The 18962-nt window shown below is 41.6% G+C and overlaps 2 protein-coding genes across 6 annotated transcripts; one reads left to right on the plus strand and one right to left on the minus strand.

Annotated features, from left to right (window-relative positions):
• The first annotated feature begins 1674 nt into the window (after window positions 1-1674).
• epn1a (epsin 1a) lies at window positions 1675-13868 on the plus strand. Of its 3 annotated transcripts, none has more exons than XM_041044189.1 (13): window positions 1675-1743; window positions 4680-4840; window positions 5128-5229; window positions 5565-5723; window positions 6334-6462; window positions 6808-6928; window positions 7094-7251; window positions 7389-7460; window positions 8743-8826; window positions 9405-9684; window positions 10338-10502; window positions 10749-10991; window positions 11906-13868. In XM_041044189.1, exons 3-13 carry the CDS (start codon window positions 5161-5163, stop codon window positions 12370-12372), a joined length of 1947 nt encoding a protein of 648 aa, XP_040900123.1. In that variant the 5' UTR covers window positions 1675-1743; window positions 4680-4840; window positions 5128-5160; the 3' UTR covers window positions 12373-13868. The 3 variants fall into 3 exon arrangements, with proteins under 3 accessions (XP_040900123.1, XP_040900125.1, XP_040900124.1); XM_041044190.1 differs by lacking the exon at window positions 1675-1743 and adding an exon at window positions 1842-1861; XM_041044191.1 differs by lacking the exon at window positions 7389-7460.
• Window positions 13693-18931, minus strand: foxj2 (forkhead box J2). Of its 3 annotated transcripts, XM_041044204.1 has the most exons (11): window positions 18705-18931; window positions 18069-18427; window positions 17819-17893; window positions 17604-17696; window positions 16995-17153; window positions 16415-16904; window positions 16169-16309; window positions 15953-16054; window positions 15055-15159; window positions 14821-14916; window positions 13693-14389 (listed from the first exon to the last, which is right to left on the minus strand). In XM_041044204.1, exons 2-11 carry the CDS (start codon window positions 18399-18401, stop codon window positions 14283-14285), a joined length of 1701 nt encoding a protein of 566 aa, XP_040900138.1. In that variant the 5' UTR covers window positions 18402-18427; window positions 18705-18931; the 3' UTR covers window positions 13693-14282. The 3 variants fall into 3 exon arrangements, with proteins under 3 accessions (XP_040900138.1, XP_040900137.1, XP_040900136.1); XM_041044203.1 differs by having other exon boundaries at window positions 14821-15159; window positions 15953-16051; XM_041044202.1 differs by having other exon boundaries at window positions 14821-15159.
• Between the last annotated feature and the right edge of the window lie 31 nt (window positions 18932-18962).

The following is an 18962-nucleotide window of genomic DNA, read 5'->3' on the forward strand; positions in this document are numbered from 1 at the left end:
GTAGGATGCAGAGACCTAATACCTCATATCATAATCTTTGCGCCATTGTGCCAGATTTGATTTTTGTATTCTCATGAAACTTATACCCAAAGGGACACTTTCTTAAGTTTTTTTTAATAAATTGTGTGTTTGCACAAATACATCAAAATTTTTATCTTGGGAAAAACTAATGAATGTCTCTTACACAGTGTTAAACAGCAGTAATTTATTGACTTACCTAGAGATTCACAAACACTGCTTTCATGTTTGTAGAGAGGCATCAACTATCAACGATCTATGATTGAGTTTTAATGATTTAAATTCATTTTGCAAGTTAAATTTCTCAGATTGGTTGTAATGCTTGGTTTCAAAGCAGTCGTAGGGTTTAAAATATACTCTTCTAACAGGTTGGGGGCAGCAAACACGAAGGAAATACTGTGTAGAGATCCTCTGTGACATAACAGTGGAACAACACCTGTCAAAATAACTTTTATGCTTGTTATAATCGCCTGCATTTTTTTGTTTATCTTCATGAGATTAGTGTTTCCAAAGCAGTCCAACAGTCCATTACAGTTGTATAGTTTGCCTGAGTCATTCTGCAATGCTTTCCCTCCTCCCAGGAGAGAAGCCAAAGATAAAAGGATAAAGAGATGCAGGATAAAAGGGGAGCTTGTAACACACATGCGTGCCAGCTGTTACTGTGTTGTTCTGATCTAAGGGGCTTACCATGTATTATTTATGGATCCACAGACAGGCTACTCCGAACGAAGCTGTTCTGGTTTCACTTGATGCTAGAGTTAGCTCAAGGATGCCTCTCTGTGGTCAGTCTGGGCTATAGCATTACTGGCGAGGAAACCAAAGACGGCGTGATGCTTTATCAGTGAAATTTAGGGGGTGATTTTTGTGACTTTAATGGGGGTACTGTAAGCTTAAATCGAAATGTGAAATACATCATTCTTAATATTAAAGGAGCGTTAGAGTATTTATAACTGTTTCCCCCAGCTTAAGTTTAAAAACCCATTCACATTTTCAGAATAATCCTGAATATGATAATGGTGGCAGTCAGAGTGATGTCTCTTTTTGATTTTCGCACCATTTGAACAACGAATAAAGTTTAAATTAAAAAAAAAAACTATGTTGCAATGAACGATATGCATTTGCCTAGGTTGTCCACTAAATGTAATAACAGGTAAGGAACATATTTTAAACTTTTAACGTTATTATTTATTTAATTTTCATTTCATTGCAGTTACTGTTTGAGGGATTTTAAACATCATCATCTCCGATTCGTTACTTAACAACTAAGGTAACTAGTAGGATAACTATATTTGGCAGATGAATGTAGTGGAGTAAAAGAATAACTGACGCTAAATTGAAAACAAATTGAAAAGTAAAAGTAGAGAAAAGCTGTTCTTAAGTGGAGTATTTGAGTAAATGTTCTTTGATACTTTCCACCACTGTACACATTAACTCGAAACAGAATGTGATTTCTTCTGCCTACATGACATAATTTGAATAATTAAACAACCGGTCAAAATATTACGCGCCTGTCTATCCCCGTAAGGCTTTGAACATTAATAAAGCATTGTTTTGTGTATCTTTTTATTTGGGACTTTAATTCTGGCTGTTAAAAAGTCAATTAATTATTCATGAGTCTCCTACTACATCCCTGGGAAACAAAGCTAAGGGGGGTGCGGTCTTTCCTGTAACCGAGAACGGAAGCGGAAATTCGGCCATCTCCTCGTACAGGCAAGCTACAGCAGGGTCAGTACACACTTTATTTGGTTATTTATTGTGGTGTGTTGTCAACATTTTTTTGGCACTTTGGCCTGTGATTTGAATGTGTATATTCCGCATTGTCCTGAAGCAGGATGTGTCCTCGGTAAGGCTTGTACAGTGTAGCAGCCCTGTTGCCAGTTGCGAGCTAGCAGCAGCTAGCTGGCTAACTGCTAGCTGGCTAATATTTCCTAGCAGCAGTAAGTGATTTCTCCCATCAGTCAAACTGGCAGGTAACCTTAACCTTAGTTTCTAGTCCGGTGGGATTCAGGGCTCTGACGGGGTCTGCTGTTTGTCCGCTCATTGTTACCCAGCTACAATCTTCTGCACCCCTGTTTAAACTTTACCCAGACCCCGGTGGCAAAGTGCTAGGCAACTGTTTCGATTAGCTTGGGTGAGAATGGGAGAGTTGCTTGCTAATTTGCTAATGTAAGCTAACAGCATCAAATGACAGCTAACGTTAGTTGGCCAGCTGGCTTTATTAAGTGTTCCTGAACTTGTCATTCGCATATGGACTTTGTGACACAGATATACTCTTGAGAACACTGTTGTGTAATGTGGGGATACCTGTTAACTCACTCTACCAGCGTCAGTTTACAGTCTCTGGTTAGCTAGCAAAACTAACGTTGGACTGTTTGGTTGCTAGCACTACGGTAGCTAGCTAACTTGGTAGGTGTGACAGGGAAAGCTGCAGTTGTGTGTCTGTGCAACGATTGTTAACGTTATCTGTTTGCAGGCTGACTGGGTGTGGGGAAAACTTCTTCGTTTTGCTGTGCAACGTCAACTGCATGCAAGTGATATGAGGGATAAGTTATCTTATGTTTAAATCCAACTCTTTGCGTCGTTGTGAATTTATATAGAACCACATAGTAGAGGCTGCCTATTGTAACATAGCTGTTACTGCGATTTACTGGTCTTTAATTATTTGATGCAACAGGCCATTAAGCGCGACCGTAGCTAGCTGTGTGCTGATCGCAGTAAGGCACCAGTCTGTCATAGAAGCATGTGAAGCATTTTGTTTTTCTTTCTCTCACTTGTTTCACACAGTTAAACATTTTTTTCTAAGATTTTCTTCCTCATGGGGTCAGAGATTGCAGAGATATGAATCAATGAGAAGCCTGACATATAATAGGTATATTATGTCCCTTATCAAAGATTAGTTGGCGTGTCTGAACTTTGGTCCAGAGCTTCAAGAGTTCCTGAACTGACTTTTGCAATGGTTACCTTATGTTCAGTTATGCAACATGGTCTCATATTTGTCTGACCTACAAATCTATGCCAGCTATATGTGTTGGGCTAATTTAGATCACTTTAAACAAAAGACACCTGTGGCGTTTGTATATCTATACATAGATATATATTTGTATATATATAGATAGATATACAAATATATATATAGAAAATTGCACAGAGAAAAATTGCACAGTCCTGCTTCAGGAAGGACTGCTGGGGGGATGGGGAGAGCAAAACTTTAACTCAGTTGCCAGCCGGTGTTCATGTCCCTGGTTGGAGGGGCATGGTCATCCAGTGGGTGGGATGGGTTCATCGTCTTATGTAGCACAAAAATTGTGCCTTTGTCCGTTTGTTTCTTGACAGATGGCAGTTAAGGGAGTGGCCAGGCACTACTTTTTGAGACTGTGTTAAATTCCCTTTATTGAACTTTCTCCAACAACCTCCTCTTTTCTCCTTAATGCAGTCGAAAAGATGAACATTTGGTTAGAGTATGCAGATTGTGGCAGTAAAATGATGAATGTGGTCAGCAACGACATTTCAGCCTGCTGTATAAACAATCAAATACAAATAATCCTCAGATCACAAAATCATTTTCCACATGCCGTTACTTCACCAGCAGGAGACAGGATGAGTTCGTGATGTTTCTGTCAAATTCAGGCACAGACACAAGTGTGCCATAACAGAAATCACTGGTTATTATACCAGACAATGGTTTTCCCACTTGTCAGTAATCAAGTTTTGCTGATAACATGCTCACTTTACACTCAGCCTCTTGTTTATAACTGACAGGAGTAAAACCTTGCATGTTATTTTTCTTCTGTAGACTGGTTGCTTCAAGTCTTCATGTTCTGAGATGCCCTGGTGCATACTGTTTTATTAAGTTTATATTGTCTTGCTTTCTGTTAGCTGAAACCTCTGTTTCTCTCATTATCACCTTTGTAATACAGTCTTGTCCATCTTGGGTAAACTCTCAGTCTCTGAGGGCTACTAGGTTTTTCCGCGTGGTAATATTAATTCAAGTTGATAGTGTTGTCACTCTAATGATAAGGAACATTATTACTTGGAATTAAGTAAGTGGATACGTTATCATGTTTCTGTTCAGAAAAAAACTAATTACTTAGTATTACTTTTTACTCTGCATGGAAAATTAGAAGTTGCCTAATGTTTTGAAAATGTGAAAGTACTGACTAGCTCATCGCTGAGTTTGACATAATGAAATGTGTAATTGAGCCATGGGTCTTATTCCTAAAATACCTGGATCCCAACTAAGCTGAACCCACTGCTACAGTTTAGGTTTGTCAAATGAGGTTATTTTTTGAAGTATGAAAAACAACACAAGGCTCTTTTTTTCTGGCTCTTATTGGTTTTGGTATAGTTTGTTCATACAACCTGTTGATTCCTAAGAAAATAAAATTGTACTTATTTTATCATTATTTTATCTTCAGGGTCTAAGGGCCTAGACTTTGATAAGTAAGATAAAGCATATAACTAATATGTTGTATCTCTAACTATGAACCGTCTGTGGATCAGCAACAAATCATGTGATTTTTGTTTCTGAATATCTTCTTTGTCCTTATTTTATAATGGTTGCTTTGGAATTAGTCCTAGCATAAGTTTTAGCTTGACTGTTGTGATGCAAGCAAAGTCACTATGCGTTTATTCTTAATGTTGATCTCAATCTTGCTCCATAGTTTTCATCTCCCTACGCCTGTGGTTTTGAGACCCAATGTTGCCACAGGAAGAACCAGACAAACTGAGACAAAACACTCCGTGAATGAGTGGTGCGCAAGATAGAAAAACGAAAGGACACCAAGAGGAGAGACCCATATTCTGCATCTTTCTCGTCTAACAGGTGTGCATGATGTCTTTTGCCCTCTGGTTATACCAGCAGTCACATAATTCAAAATTTATTTCTGGCGTAAACGCCATCTTTCACACTCTGATTGTTCTTCTCAAGGTCTCCCCTCTGCCATTCAGACTCTTGTACTTAGATACATCTTCTCAGTCTTAATAACTCTTAATCTTTTTTCTTTCTTCTACTAACTCTTATTAATTTGTGTCTGTAGTAAATAAAAATGTTCTTTGCCGCATGGCGTTTTGTATTTTATTAACTATACTTCTTCTCTATCTGCTGTTCAGATTGCAGCAGAACTCGGTGGTCAGACCGTTGCCATGTCGACCTCATCGCTACGGCGACAAGTAAAGAACATCGTCCACAACTATTCAGAGGCAGAAATCAAGGTTGAGTGTCCCTCATGTGCTTATCTGGCTTTACTTCTTCTCTCTTCCACACCCACATCCCCCATATTTCCCCGACTTAAGTGTGTCCCATGTATCTCTGCAGCACAAATGACATTATGTAGTTGCTGATAATCTAATATTTCTTTGAAGCAACTTCCTCACTCTTTCCCCTTGTTATATGCAGTGTGAACTAATCTAATGATATTATCCATTCGTTGTTCTGCCTCTCTTGAGCTTGTGACGTGATTGATTTTGTCACAAAGTGATGCCTCAGAATTCTTATCACGGACAGGTTTGATGGAAGATAATTAAACCCCTGCTGTGTTGTTGTCCAGGTTAGAGAAGCAACGTCCAATGATCCATGGGGTCCCAGCAGCTCTCTGATGTCAGAGATTGCTGATCTGACCTACAATGTTGTGGCCTTCTCGGAAATCATGAGCATGGTGTGGAAGCGCCTCAATGACCACGGCAAGAACTGGAGACATGTGTACAAGGTGTGTGTGTGTGTGTTGAAGTTGGGAATATTTGTTTTCTGCCATATTATTTCAGTTTTTGTGAATGTAGTAGTTCTCTCCAAAACAACAATAATGGAATGAAAAAGGTATGTTACCTACCACTGCACGCCCATGACATGTATTTTACTATCTGTGAACAATCCCACAATGCAGTGTGTCCCTGTGGCTTTATTCCCACTGTAATAATGCAGAATGACAATGATTCAGAAATGTCAATAATCCCAATTTGCTGCTCACTACATAGTAAACTGTTGAGTGTCTGTTTTTACAGTAATAGGCAATGAGTAAGCAAGGGAGTGATTTCAGACACAGTCCAGATATTGCTGGTTTTATTAAATGCATGGGGTATAGATTTTTCTGAAACCTAGATTAGGTTTAATGATTTTGCAGTAGTTAGTGGTTTTGAGTTTTCACATTACGACTAATTTTGTGATTCACTACAACACCAGCTGTCTGTGTATTTGAGTGTGAATAGATGTGGAGTGTAATAAAGGGACATGTTAACTTCTCTAATATTTGCATTTCTACTACATGATTATAAAAACCTTTTCTGCAGTTGCTCAGTAGCTGTGATTTGTATTTTCACCAGGCTATGACTCTTATGGAGTACCTGATCAAGACTGGCTCAGAACGTGTTGCCCAACAGTGCCGAGAGAACATATACGCAGTCCAGACCCTCAAGGATTTCCAGTACATAGACAGGGATGGCAAAGACCAGGTACACAAACACACCCATTCACACAAAGCTGTATAGAAAGTTAAACTGTTAGTTTAGTGACTAAGGTCCACATTTGTGGAATGTAGGCACGCTTTGTCAAACATCCCTCTTGTGGTTTATTCAAGGACATTTTACAATGAGTTTCTGATCTCTTGTGCAAACATGCAAAGCCAGCTGTAAAAGTTTTTATGGGTTGTTGATAGCTGAAACTCTGGTAAGCCGTTACACTAACTAACTAAGTTGTACAGTGTAACTAACTTCATTAGTAACTCATTTTATGTTTGTGTAATATTTAACATTAAAAATTATAACTTTAATTGTGTGTTTGTACCTGTATTTTTCTAGGGGGTTAATGTACGAGAGAAAGCCAAGCAGTTGGTGACACTGCTGAAAGATGAGGAGAGACTAAGAGAGGAGAGGATCCACGCCCTCAAAACCAAAGAGAAGATGGCACAGACCTCCAGTGGTGAGATGACTACTGAAACCACTGTTTAAACAGATTCAGCCAGAGTTAGTTTTACACTTTGAAAAAGCTTTGGGCTCACAAAAGCACAAAGGGCCTCCAGTTCAGAGCAGTTAACCTAGGACAAGCTCTCATCTGTGTGTTTGTGTATATGTGCTTCTGTTCTAGCCTCCTCAGCTCCCTCAGCACCAAGCCTGGGGGGCAGCCTGTCACTGGGCTCCCACTCTGGAGGGGCAGATCCTGAGCAGGCTTGGCCACAGAGCTCTGGAGAGGAAGACCTGCAGCTCCAGCTGGCTTTGGCAATGAGTAAAGAAGAGGCAGAGCAGGTAACACAAAGTAGCCTACTAGAGGCACTCGGCTATGTTGTGGTGCAGCACCTGTGTACACAGAGGGATATTACTGATATTATTCACTACATACACCTAGATTTGCTCTCACCATGTAACCCCCTGACCTCTCCCAGACTAGCACGGACCCTCTGGAGGACGCAGAACTCCGCTATGCAATCACACTCAGCAAAGAGATGCACCAAAAGGTCAGGGGCAGAGAGTGTGCCCAGCTGACTGGCCAGCCAGTCATCAACTATCTGTGTTTCTCTTGATTGGAATTTCTCAAACACATATCAGCTATTGATCAATCAAGAAAAGGAATTTCTGCTCATATCATGTGTGATTTTCCTTAAGAGATAAATTTGCAGTCAAACTGTTGAGATAATTTACTTTGCTCTATAGTGTCACATTCTTTTGTAGTGCTTGTGCTCATAAAAAATACTTTTCAAATCCTTGTCAAGATGTGTTAAAACGGCACAAAAGTGAGCACCAAAAAAATAAATGAACGCTAATTTAAATGTTGAATTTGCATGGCATTGGCAAATATTTATCATAATTAAACATGGAGTGCTTTATGAGCATTGATGATTCTTTCCTCCTTGTTACCCTCTCTGATAGCATGCATTCATCTGTAGTCTATGACATACACTCTTTTCCTTACTTGTTACACCTGTCTGCTGTTGTTGTAACTTTCTTGTGCTGTGTTTAATGAGCTTGTTGTATGCAAGTGGTTACAGTCTTGTACCTACTGCCTCGCTTGACTGGTTTAGTTCATAAACTAATGCAGGGTCTTTAAGGGACAATGCCATTGTTATTCTTACTTAGAGGCATCTTAGAAGCCTTAGATGAAGCATGAGACGTGTTCAGTTCTTGGCAGACAAAGCCTGTTTCCTCATGGATTAGTTAATGCACTGCTGTTGGATTGTCAGTCTTCCTTATAATGAGGTTGGATAAAATAGGAATTAGGCAATCCACAAGATCTGTATCAAGGTAGGAATTTTTTATTGATGAGCATTGGTAATGTAAAGGCTGGTCCATTTCTACCCTTTTTTTTTTTTTTTTTGGTATAACTTCTTATGCCCCAGCTCGGCTTTATGATAAAGAATGTCCACTACGTGCAGGTCAAAGACTGGATTCAAATCTCAGTATTTTGTTTATGCTGGGGAGGTCTTAATTTTATTTTAGGTAGCCTTGTGACACCAGTTCTGAATGAGCTTATTTTCTGTGTAAAACTGCATGAAAATGTACAAGCACTCTTTTGACAGAACCAGGTTTTGCAGAAGTAATGTGGGATTTAGAGATTGGTCTATTTGTGTTAATTATCTTTTGACTGTAGGTCATGATTAAAGGTCGAGTTTTCAGTTTCCATTCCCACTGATCCAGATTTGAATTGTGGAATGGTAAACTGATCCTAAATCTGTACCTGTATTGTGCTTTCTGAGGTTGTGTGTCTCAGGTTGCTGACATCACGGTGTGTGTGATTGGCAGGAGGAACGATTGCGCAGAGGCGATGACCTGAGACTGCAGATGGCCATCGAGGAGAGCAAGAGGGAGAAACCGAAGTCAGAGGAGGTGCGTTTAAAATATATCTGTATGTCTATCACTCTCCTGGCTTTACTTCCTGTAACTGTGTCTCTCACTGTCTCTCTCTCAGTTCTTCTAACTTTGTGAACATCAGTGGTTATTTAAGTCTGTCACATTGAAGTCAGCCACAGATTTGAACTTTAATCTTAAAGGTTTCACATGGCAGTGGTGATGCATCAGTAACAAAAACATGTTCAGTTAAATAAATTGGATGCTGAATCTTGACTGGTGTGGGCTTTGTACAGGTTGTCCAATTTAGAAGAGATCAAAATGTATTGCACGCCCCTCATTCCTATGTAAAACCTGTCTCAATGTAACAGTCCCATCCAAATTGGGCTTCACGTTGAATAATTTGTGTTTAGAGTCACAATACTGAAAATGTATACTGCTGTTTGTCACATCAGATAGATTGTCTGTATTTCTCTCCAGTTCCTGTTACTACTCAGTTTTGTGCATTTGCTATTTAAATGCTCTTAACTAATCTCAGTATGTGAGGTAAGTGTGTCCTCAAATGTGTTCCTAAAGTCGGTTACATGTTGTAATCCATAATATATTCTCTTGTTCAGAGCGCTCTGATGGAGCTAAGTGCCGTGGACCCCTGGGGGGGCCCTTCTGCTGCCACTGTTGGCTCTGCCGGCCCCTCGCCTCCACCCACAGTTTCTGCCCCTGCGGCTTCTGGCCCGTGGGGCGCGGCACCCTCAGACCCATGGGGGGTGGCATCACCCACATCTCCTACGAGCTCTGATCCCTGGGGTGGGGGAGCTCCACCCACTATAGCCCCTCCTCCGGACCCCTGGGGAGAGACGTCCAACAAAGTTAACAACGTTGACCCATGGGGAAGCTCAGGTACGCAGCTACAACGCTTGTCACGCATTTCCTCTTTAGCCAGTAAGGTTAGTGGGAATGTCCTCATGACTGAGTATCTAGAGAGAACCGTGTCCTGCTTTGTGGATGAAAGAGGATGTGAAGACCTCTTGACTTGTACTCTTCACACCACCGCTCCATTTCTTGTCTACACAACAGCCCTGTTACATGTTCTGTCATGTCACCATGCTGTCATATCTTCTCATCCACTCACATGCTTTCAGTTTGTAATGAGGAAAGCAAGCATGCTAAATCCATTCTCCCTCTGTGTCTAAACCAGGGATTTTTATCCTCTTGTTTCTACTCAGGACTGACTGTGGCTGTGTCTCAACCAGAGCTCTCGCTTCTCTTGCCCTTTTGTACCTTTTTAATGTATGGGGTAGTTGCTTATTATCTCTCCTTTACCTCCACCGAGCTTCAGATATTAAATAAGCTAAAGTAACATGGTGGACAGAAACAGAAATTCTACCTTCAGCTGTCCTTATTTGTCCAGGCAGTGGTATTGCAGAGGTTAAGGAGAGAAACGTCACTGTTGGAACCCAGCCCAGCTTCCTGCTCCCTCCTTATTGTGAATTGTACCTGTAAGGTGTTGTGTTAACCCTCCCCTCCCCTGCGTCTCCTCCCCTCCCCTGTAGCTGTGACCCCCCCAAGTGCCGACCCCTGGGGCCCCCCAGTGCCTCCCAGCACTTCCTCCTCGGGGGGGCCAGTAGACCCCTGGGCAAGGGACGGGCCTGTCCCTGCCTCTGACCCTGTCACCTCCGACATCTGGAGTGGCACCGCCAAACACACTAATGGCACAGGTACATTCACACTTAAAGCTACATGGACTCACAAACGCAGAGGTACTGGTACATCTTCATAGTTAACGCATACAGCTACAGACCTGTCAAGTGCATGCACACAGAACAGTTGTCTTGTCCTACATTTCATCCTCCTCCAGTATGTGTTGTAATGCTGTTTGATGTTGTTTATTAGTCAACGTTTTTCTTTCAGTGCCTGACTTTCTATTTCTCTTCCTCCTCCACCCCCCCCCCCCCTCCTCTCAGGAGACCCAGATCGACGAGGGTCCTCAGCAACAGGCTGTGACGGCACAGGCTCACCGGTGCCCTTTGACCTGTCATCTCTCGGTTCTTCACTCCCTGTTCGTAAGACTCCTGAGTCCTTCCTTGGCCCCAATGCTGCGCTGGTGGATCTCGATTCCCTGGTGTCATCTAAACCCAAACCCAAACAGCCACCACCTCCCTCCATCTCTTCCTCTTCAGCGCACAACCCCTTCCTTCAGAACACAGGTTAGTCACAACTATCGTGTAAATTGTGTGTAACAAGACTTTTGCAAACCAAAAGATGAGATCATTGAGATCTTTCCCTATTTGTGGAAAGTATTTGGCATTATTAGGTAGGTCCATATAATCTATACAGGGTAAGATACCATCATCAACTTGTTCATATTCATAATTAAAAACATGGAAATGCAGCTGGCAGAAAAGCACCATCTGGTTAAAATACTTTCTAAATAGATCTAATTAAATGTCTCGAACCACAGTGTACTACCATTAACTCATGTGATTGGAGAGTTTGGCTGGAAAAAAACTTGGTTCCTCTGAACACTCCAAATCAAAAGAAGGCAATTATCCACCAACAACTGTGTTGAATTCTCTGTGGTGACCTTGGGGGCAAACCATACTCATGTTTTTCTGAAGTTATACTAAACTAAAAACTTTCTGGGACAATGTGAAAGCAACCATCAAAGAAATAATGGGAAATGCCATTCGAAACAACTGTGCTGTGATGTACCTAGGAAACACTGAGGCAGCTATAAGTGTAAAAACAGTACCTCTCAAAAAACTGACTAGAATAAAAAGCTTAAAAATGAAATGATCCTCAGTTTCAGGGTCCTTGGCCTGAAAAACATTGAAGACCCCTGGTCTAGAGTCTATGAAAAGTCATCTGAACGCATGCTACATCACACGTGTTTAAATTGCATTCTAGGTTAGAAAGGTGTGGTGTCACAAAAACTTGATCGTGGGTACTTTCATCCAGATATATAAAGAAATGTCACAACATACACTTCATAACATAATATATTGGCAAAAATCGGTTGATATCGGTTGAAAATTGGTATTTTCAAGTGAGGTATGTTTGAGGTAAGGTGAGGTATGAGGCTTGTTTTTCTCTGTTGTTAACCCTCACCTCTGACCCTCAGGCTCATCTCCTGCTCCTGGCATGGCAGTGACTCCAGGCAGCACCATCTCCAGCAGGGGGGTTTCCCCAACACCCGCCTCCTCCAACCCGTTTGGTGTGGCCCCGCCTATGACCTCCATCTCACCTCAGCCCTCATCGCTTGGCCTGAGCAGCCTCCGCACCAGTCCTGTGCCTCCCAATCCCATGCTGGGCATGGTGCAACCAGGAATGGGCATAGGGCCAATGAGTGTGGGTATGGGGGCTCCAGGAATGGGCATGGGCATGATGCAAGCCAGCCCCATGGCAATGCCCTACAGCGGCCTCTCCCCTATGGCTCCCCCAGGCTCGGCTCTGTTGGGGCCTGGAGGTGCAGCACCTCCTCAGCTGATTTTGGGTGGGCCCGCTGGAACAGGAGGAGTGATGGGGGCAGGAGGATCAGTGGGAGGTGGGGGAACGACGGGAGCAAGCACCAACCCTTTTCTCCTTTGAGGAAGTGTCACCACTCCTTCACCTGTTTCAGCCTGTCGTACCTGCTGCCCCCTTCATCCATCCCCCTTTCAACACAATTTGTGTCCAAAAAGAAAAATGTCTACATCTCTATATTTAAAGAAAAAAAAACAAAAAATCAAAAATTCAGTTTCTTTTCCTTTGAAAGCATTATTTCATTTCAGAATGATTTTCCACATTTAGTTCCTTTCATTTCAGTATGGGTTATTTTTGGGTGGGAAATAGAGATCTATTTATTTTGTTTTAATCCTGTTCTGTATCTTTCTTCATGTTGTGTTTCATTTTTTTCAGTCCTGTCTGAGATAAAGGTAAGTCTGTGAGAGCAGGGGGCTTTTTCAGTAGTGTCACTCTGTTCTAATATTACTGCACTGAGAGAGAGAGAGAGACGGAGGGAGAGGGGACATAGCCACTAACAAACTGAAAAGAGAAACTGTTGTACCTGCCTCTTCCTCTTTTTTTCCCTCTAGGATGAAAACAAACACTGAATCACTGAAGTGAAACGAGTGCATGAAGGATGATTTTTAATGAACTCCAGACTGAGATACGGACTGAAAAAACCTGCATTAACATTTCAGGCACAATGTGGTCAAATTGTTTCAGTTATTTCACTTTTAATTTAATTTAATGTTAAATGTAATTTATTTTTTTCCAATTTTTGGGAACAAATAAACAAGGAAAATCAAATACGACGATGCCATTTAAATCAAATGCTTATTTTCTTTTTTTTTTTCTTCCTGAAAACTAAAGAGAGCTCTGACATCTGTGGTTTGATGGGGAAAATGATGGGATGATTGCTGAATGTGTGAATGCGCAGAAATGTGTGAATGAGACCATGAATGCTCATTTGTGAGTGTGCAAGTATGCAATATTGCAGATGCCTGTTTCTGTGTATATGTGTCAATATGTCTTCATTTTTTTCCTGTGTCTGATCTTTTTTCAGTGACTCAGAAAGGAAGGAATGACATCCATTATTTTTTGTTTTTAAAAATTGTCACTTGTATTAATACTATGTAATGTTGGGATTTCCAATGAGGTATTATAAGGGTCACACATTTATCTGCCAATCTTATTTCACACTTTTTTTCCTCTCCGTTAATCAGAAACATTAGTTGTTGTTTTTCTTTTCCCACACATTTCACATGGGATCCCTCGCGCACAGGTGTCCCAGATCACCACTGTCCTTGTGTCATCCCTCTTTCCTTTGGGGAGGGAGAGCTACTGATGCTTCTTAACAACAAAGGAAAAAAAAGACAATTATTTCAATGAATGAAAGAAAAAAAAAACAGGGACTTGACAACATGCTCCATGCTGTTCTTTTAATTTAGTTTGATGAATTTATTGTTATTTTATATCAACAAGAAAAATATCTCTTTTATCGGGTAAGGTTGAATTTTGTGTGGTGTTGACTGTGAACATTCACATTTGAAAAGTAAAATGGAAAAAAAAAATCAAAAGAAATTTATGAAATAAAACAAAAACACAGGACGTGTTTGGCTTGTCTCATACTTGCTCTGTAGTTCATGCTTAAGTCTATATCCCATATATGATTTTTTTCTTTTTACTGCTGCAGTGTACAATAATGTGACAAGAAAAAAAAATTACACTTTATTTTCTTTGGTGAACATGTTTACAAAAGTACAGTCCACTGGAAAACAACACCCTGCAAAAGTAAGCTAAACAAAAGTTATTACAGCATATGAATTTGAATACAAGTGAAGAAACAACTATTTCAGCCTTGAAATACAGCATTCAGTCGTATGTGATATAACTGGATCCCAAATCTGCACACCAGTGAGGCAGCCTCTGCATGGAGTTTAGTGTACATGGCTGTAAAGAGTCACATTTCTCTGTAAAGTTCTGTTTTGTTTGTTTCTCCACGCAGACGGTGAGAGTCAAACGAGAGAATCCCAGTCAAAGTCATCCTGGATCTCCTCGCTGTTGCTGTGCAGATTCTTTAATGGAGGGCGCTGTCGTGGTGTCGCAGACTGAGATGGCATCCCTGTGGAAACAGAAAGAAAAACACAGACTAAGTTAGTCTACAAGTAAGAGGAAGTGAAAGAATATTACACTTTTTTTTCTATTTTACTAACTTCTCCTTTACAACGGTCAGACTATTCAACATAAAGGTTAGGTTCACATTTTCTCAAATGTATCTTATATAGAACAGTCACATTTCTAACCCCTGCTATTCATACTGGCTGTGATATTTGGAAGATCCCTTCCTAATATCTTTTTAATGTAAGTGACAGGGGAACACTCCTTGTCAACACTCTTTGTTCTATGTAAAAATGCATTTGGAACAGCCAGTATTGTTCTAAAACTGATTTGAAAAAGGTGAAATTGTCCTTTAAGAGTCTTCCTGAAGCCCTGCTGAATTAAGTTACCATAAAAAGAGAACAACTACTAATCAAAATTATTTCCAGGTCTTACCGGTGTTTGCGGGCTGTGTTAGCTGTGGTCTTTGAAGGCCTGGTCCCTGCATGTGCAGAGCCCTCCTGGGCGGCTGTGCTCCGTTGGCGGGGGGAACTGCGGGAGAGTAGGGGAGGGGTGAGGGGTGAGTGAGGCTGGCAAGGGTTGGAGTGGGATTGGAGGAGAATGGTGGGCCTTGTAAGGAGTGAGGTGCACCGAGGGCTAGAGGGGAGTTATTCCCAGAGGTGATCATGCCTTTCTGAGTGAAGAAGCGGTTCAGAGAATCACAGAGGGATGTGAAGAGCACTGGGTCCAGGGCCCAGTCGCACAGCTCTGCCTGCCTCATGCTCTCCAGCAGGTCTGGAAACAGAAAATGAGGAAGATGTTGCAGACAGACTAATCAAAGCATGAAGGGTTTGAGTTGTAAATGCTCTATAATAAAGTCAGCAAAAAAGCCAGAGCCCTTCAAACATATAGAACATAACATTACACCAAATTTCTATCATTTTGCAAAGGTCTCAACAATTTGTAAAAGTTGTTGCATAATTGCATTAATAATGATAAAAGCATTTTGTTGCTCAGTTCCAATGGTATTTAGCCATGGAAATACTCTTTTATCAGTTTTTATCTGTTGAGATTTCTCCATCCAACCCAACATACAGGCAAATGTGAAACAATATTAATGGCGGTCACCGCACTGAAAAATACTACATTTAGATAAATATATCTATAAATAAATGAAATTGATGGATAATTTTACCTATAAAGTGTCAGAAAATAGTAAAAAAATAAATATTAAAGGTTTAATGTTCAAGTAGATTTTCTTATCTGATCAAAAGTCAAAATCCCAAAGATATTCAGTTTACAATTACATATGACAACAATAATGCATCAAATCTTCACATTTTAAAAGCAGAAACCAGAAAACGCAACACATCCATATTTGAGGATAATAAGAAACTTCGAGGAGCATGCACAAATGAAAGTAGGAAGAAGTAAGTTTTTGGCCTGGGATTGAAAGGACTGTCACTTAGAGTTCGATATCTCAAAACCTCAGCAGATGAAAACCAAAGTGAGAAATAATGGGTAATGGGTTATCTTGTGATTTCGATGAAATGACCTTTTAAATAAGACTGAGGTAAAGAGCACAGACCTGGGTGACCAGAGAGGTCTATGTTTGCCCAGTCTAGATTGCTGGCAATGCGGAAGCTCTCCTTCAGAGAATCTTGGTTACTGAACCAGTCAGGTGGCACTGCTAAAGGAGAAGGGAGGAAGGTGACTTTAGAAAGCAATGAACGTTCTTATGCTATGTTGCTGGTTTTAGTATGATTCAGGCATTTCTGGGTTGATAAGATAATGTTAGACTCACTGTATTGTGAAGGAGGGTGTGCAGCTGGTGCAGATGGTGCAGATGGTGCAGGAGGTGCAGGGTGAGGAGACATTGGTAGCAGAGTTGGAGTGTGTAGTGGGGTAGCGTCATTGTTTGGGAGAGCCAGGGGAGCAACATCCGCTGGAAGAAAAGAAAAGTCATTCATCCAGGCCATTGTGTGTGTGTAGTGTGTAATTTATAAAGCTAACGCACACAAACACACACCTACACACACATCGTACTTACACTGTGAGCCTCCCCTCTCACGCATGGTCTTGAAGAGAGATTTGAAAGATGCATACAAGTCTGGTAAATTCATCTCATCGAAGGTGAAACGCAGAGGAGGATCAGTTGAAGAGTTTAAGGAGACAACAGGAGGGGCGACAACAGACGCAGAAGAGTGAGTGGGGCCCGACACTGTGCAAACAGGTACAAGCGTTGTGCTAGGAGCACAGGAGAAAGTGGAGACAGGTACAGGTCCTGAAATAGCAGGAAAGGACAGGGCGGCAACAGAGAAAGACGGAACAGCAGGAGTAGTTGTAGACATATTGGCAGCCGACTGGGGTGTAGCAGAAGCAGTGGGGATGGATAAAGTTTGGGGGCCAGGTGGATGGGGAGGTGGAAAAGAACTGATGGAAGCCATGGTGGCAGCAGGTGGGAGCCCAGCTGAAGGAGAGACAGATGGATGAGGGACAGGGAGACTGGAGACAGGGTTTGGCATGTAGAGTGACGGTTGCTGTGAAGGTAAAAGACAAGATAATTCATCGGTATGCTGTTAACATTCAGCAAACTTGGTAGAGGGAAATAATGAGGGAAGTGGCTCCACCTTGCACGGGGGAGGAGAGAGTGAGGCAGACTGGGGTGATTGTTGCTCTATGGCTCCCAGACGCTCAGTGTTCAGAAGCTGGCGGTCTGTGTGGGAGGTCGGTTGTGGTTGGTGAGGGGAGGGTCCTCTGTCTGCTTGTGTCCCAGGTACATCAAGAACCTGTAACAGAAAGCAACACAAGAATGTCCAAAACACTCATTAAAAAGTTTACTCAGCTTCAAGTGTCAGTTCACCCAAATAACATGTTCACTAATTACCAACATCTAACAGACATCTACCTCCACCACATTACAGTGCAAGTGAAGAGCAGATAATAGAACACATTATCAACTGTTTTCATTGGGATAATTTCTTTCACAGAAAGTAGTTCCTAAGAGAAACTCTGACAGCATATTCTGCAGGTGATCCCAAGCCCATTACTGCTGGAAGGACATGTTGATTTTGAAAAATGTAACTTTTTTAATTTTTAAGGCTGTAACCACAAGCCAGCATCCGCTCATTGTTTAGGCCTGAAGGCAGAAATCGCAAAAACAGATAGCTCAAACTTTCAAACTCTGGGCAAAAAAAAGCAGAACATGTCTTTGGTTAACTTGAACTTGAACCACGTACATCCTGCCTCTCCTCTTCCTCCTGTGGATAGGGACGTTTAAGTGACCTCACTTGATTCACCTCTGCAGGTCCATCCATCGTCCAATAGGAGCCCTGCAAATGCAGTACAAGTAGTTTAATGCTCTCTTAACCAATCGTCTCTCCATCTCATATGATGCCAATTCTAACAAAAGTTCATACATGCACACAACACACTTATATGAAAAGTAATTCACCTTGCCAGGGTCGTTCTGTGGCCGAGGAACTTTCCTGAAGCATTTATTGAGAGACAGATTGTGCCGAATGGAGTTCTGTTAATGATACATGGTACATAATAAAATAAATCAGTCCTGAACCAGCCGGAAATGCAAATATTATTAAAATTAGGGACCAGTCACAAAACCGACCTCAAAATGTTTATACATTAGTAACAAACTTAAACTATTCTCACACATTGATAATATGTTGTTCTACGTTAAAGCATACCTTCCATCCACGGCCTGCTCGGCTGTAGTATGGGAAGGTGTCACTGATCCAGGTGTAGATGTCATTCAAACTCAACTTCCTCTCTGGTGCAGCTGCTATTGCCATGGCAATGAGAGTGGCATAGCTGTGAGGGGGTTTCCCTTTAGAGTTAGAAGGGGAGGGGTCCTGCACAGAGGGTAGGAAGTCTCCTCTCTCCCTCCCTCTGTCTTTCTTCTTGTCTCTCTCTCCTCCTCCTCCTCCTCCTCCTCTCTCTTTCCCAGAGCGCAGGCTGCTGATTCCCAGCTGAGGCAGCCAGTCAATACTGGTTAGACTAGAGTCCAAGTCAGAGGACATTGTCTCTCTTTTTCTGTGTCCAGGTTCTGGGGGATCAGAAGATCAGGTACTGGATCAACATGGACAAAAAAAAAAAATGGAGTGATGCCGTAGTAGATTCCCCTCTGCCTGTAATACAAAACTGTCAACTGTTCTGTTCCTGTACTTCCAGCCAGTGTCAACAAGTTTAGACACAAGACACTTTGTGCGGCTCTGGAATTTATCCATTCACAAGCAAAGACATTGCATGAATCTGTCTACAGTTAAGTGTGCCAATTTGATCTACATCCTGTATTTTCTGTGGAAGAAGAATAACTTGCTTACCACTCTGTAGTCACTCGAGGCCCAAGGCCTTAGAAAGTGTTAATATTTGATGTTGTCATCTGCTGTACGCAACTGCAGACAAACTGGTGTCCGTCCTCCTCTTCAGATCTCTCTCTTCAGCATGATGAACCCGACAAGGCCTCCAATCATACCCGTGGCTTGTGAAAGTTTGTGTAACTTTTGAGAAATATACACAAAAACTTATCGGAGAGCTTCCTTTTTCTCTCCCTCCCTGTCTCCCTCCCCTCCCGTTCTGAC

Source organism: Toxotes jaculatrix, chromosome 8 (assembly GCF_017976425.1).
Source record: "Toxotes jaculatrix isolate fToxJac2 chromosome 8, fToxJac2.pri, whole genome shotgun sequence".
NCBI classification, from domain to species: Eukaryota; Metazoa; Chordata; class Actinopteri; family Toxotidae; genus Toxotes; species Toxotes jaculatrix.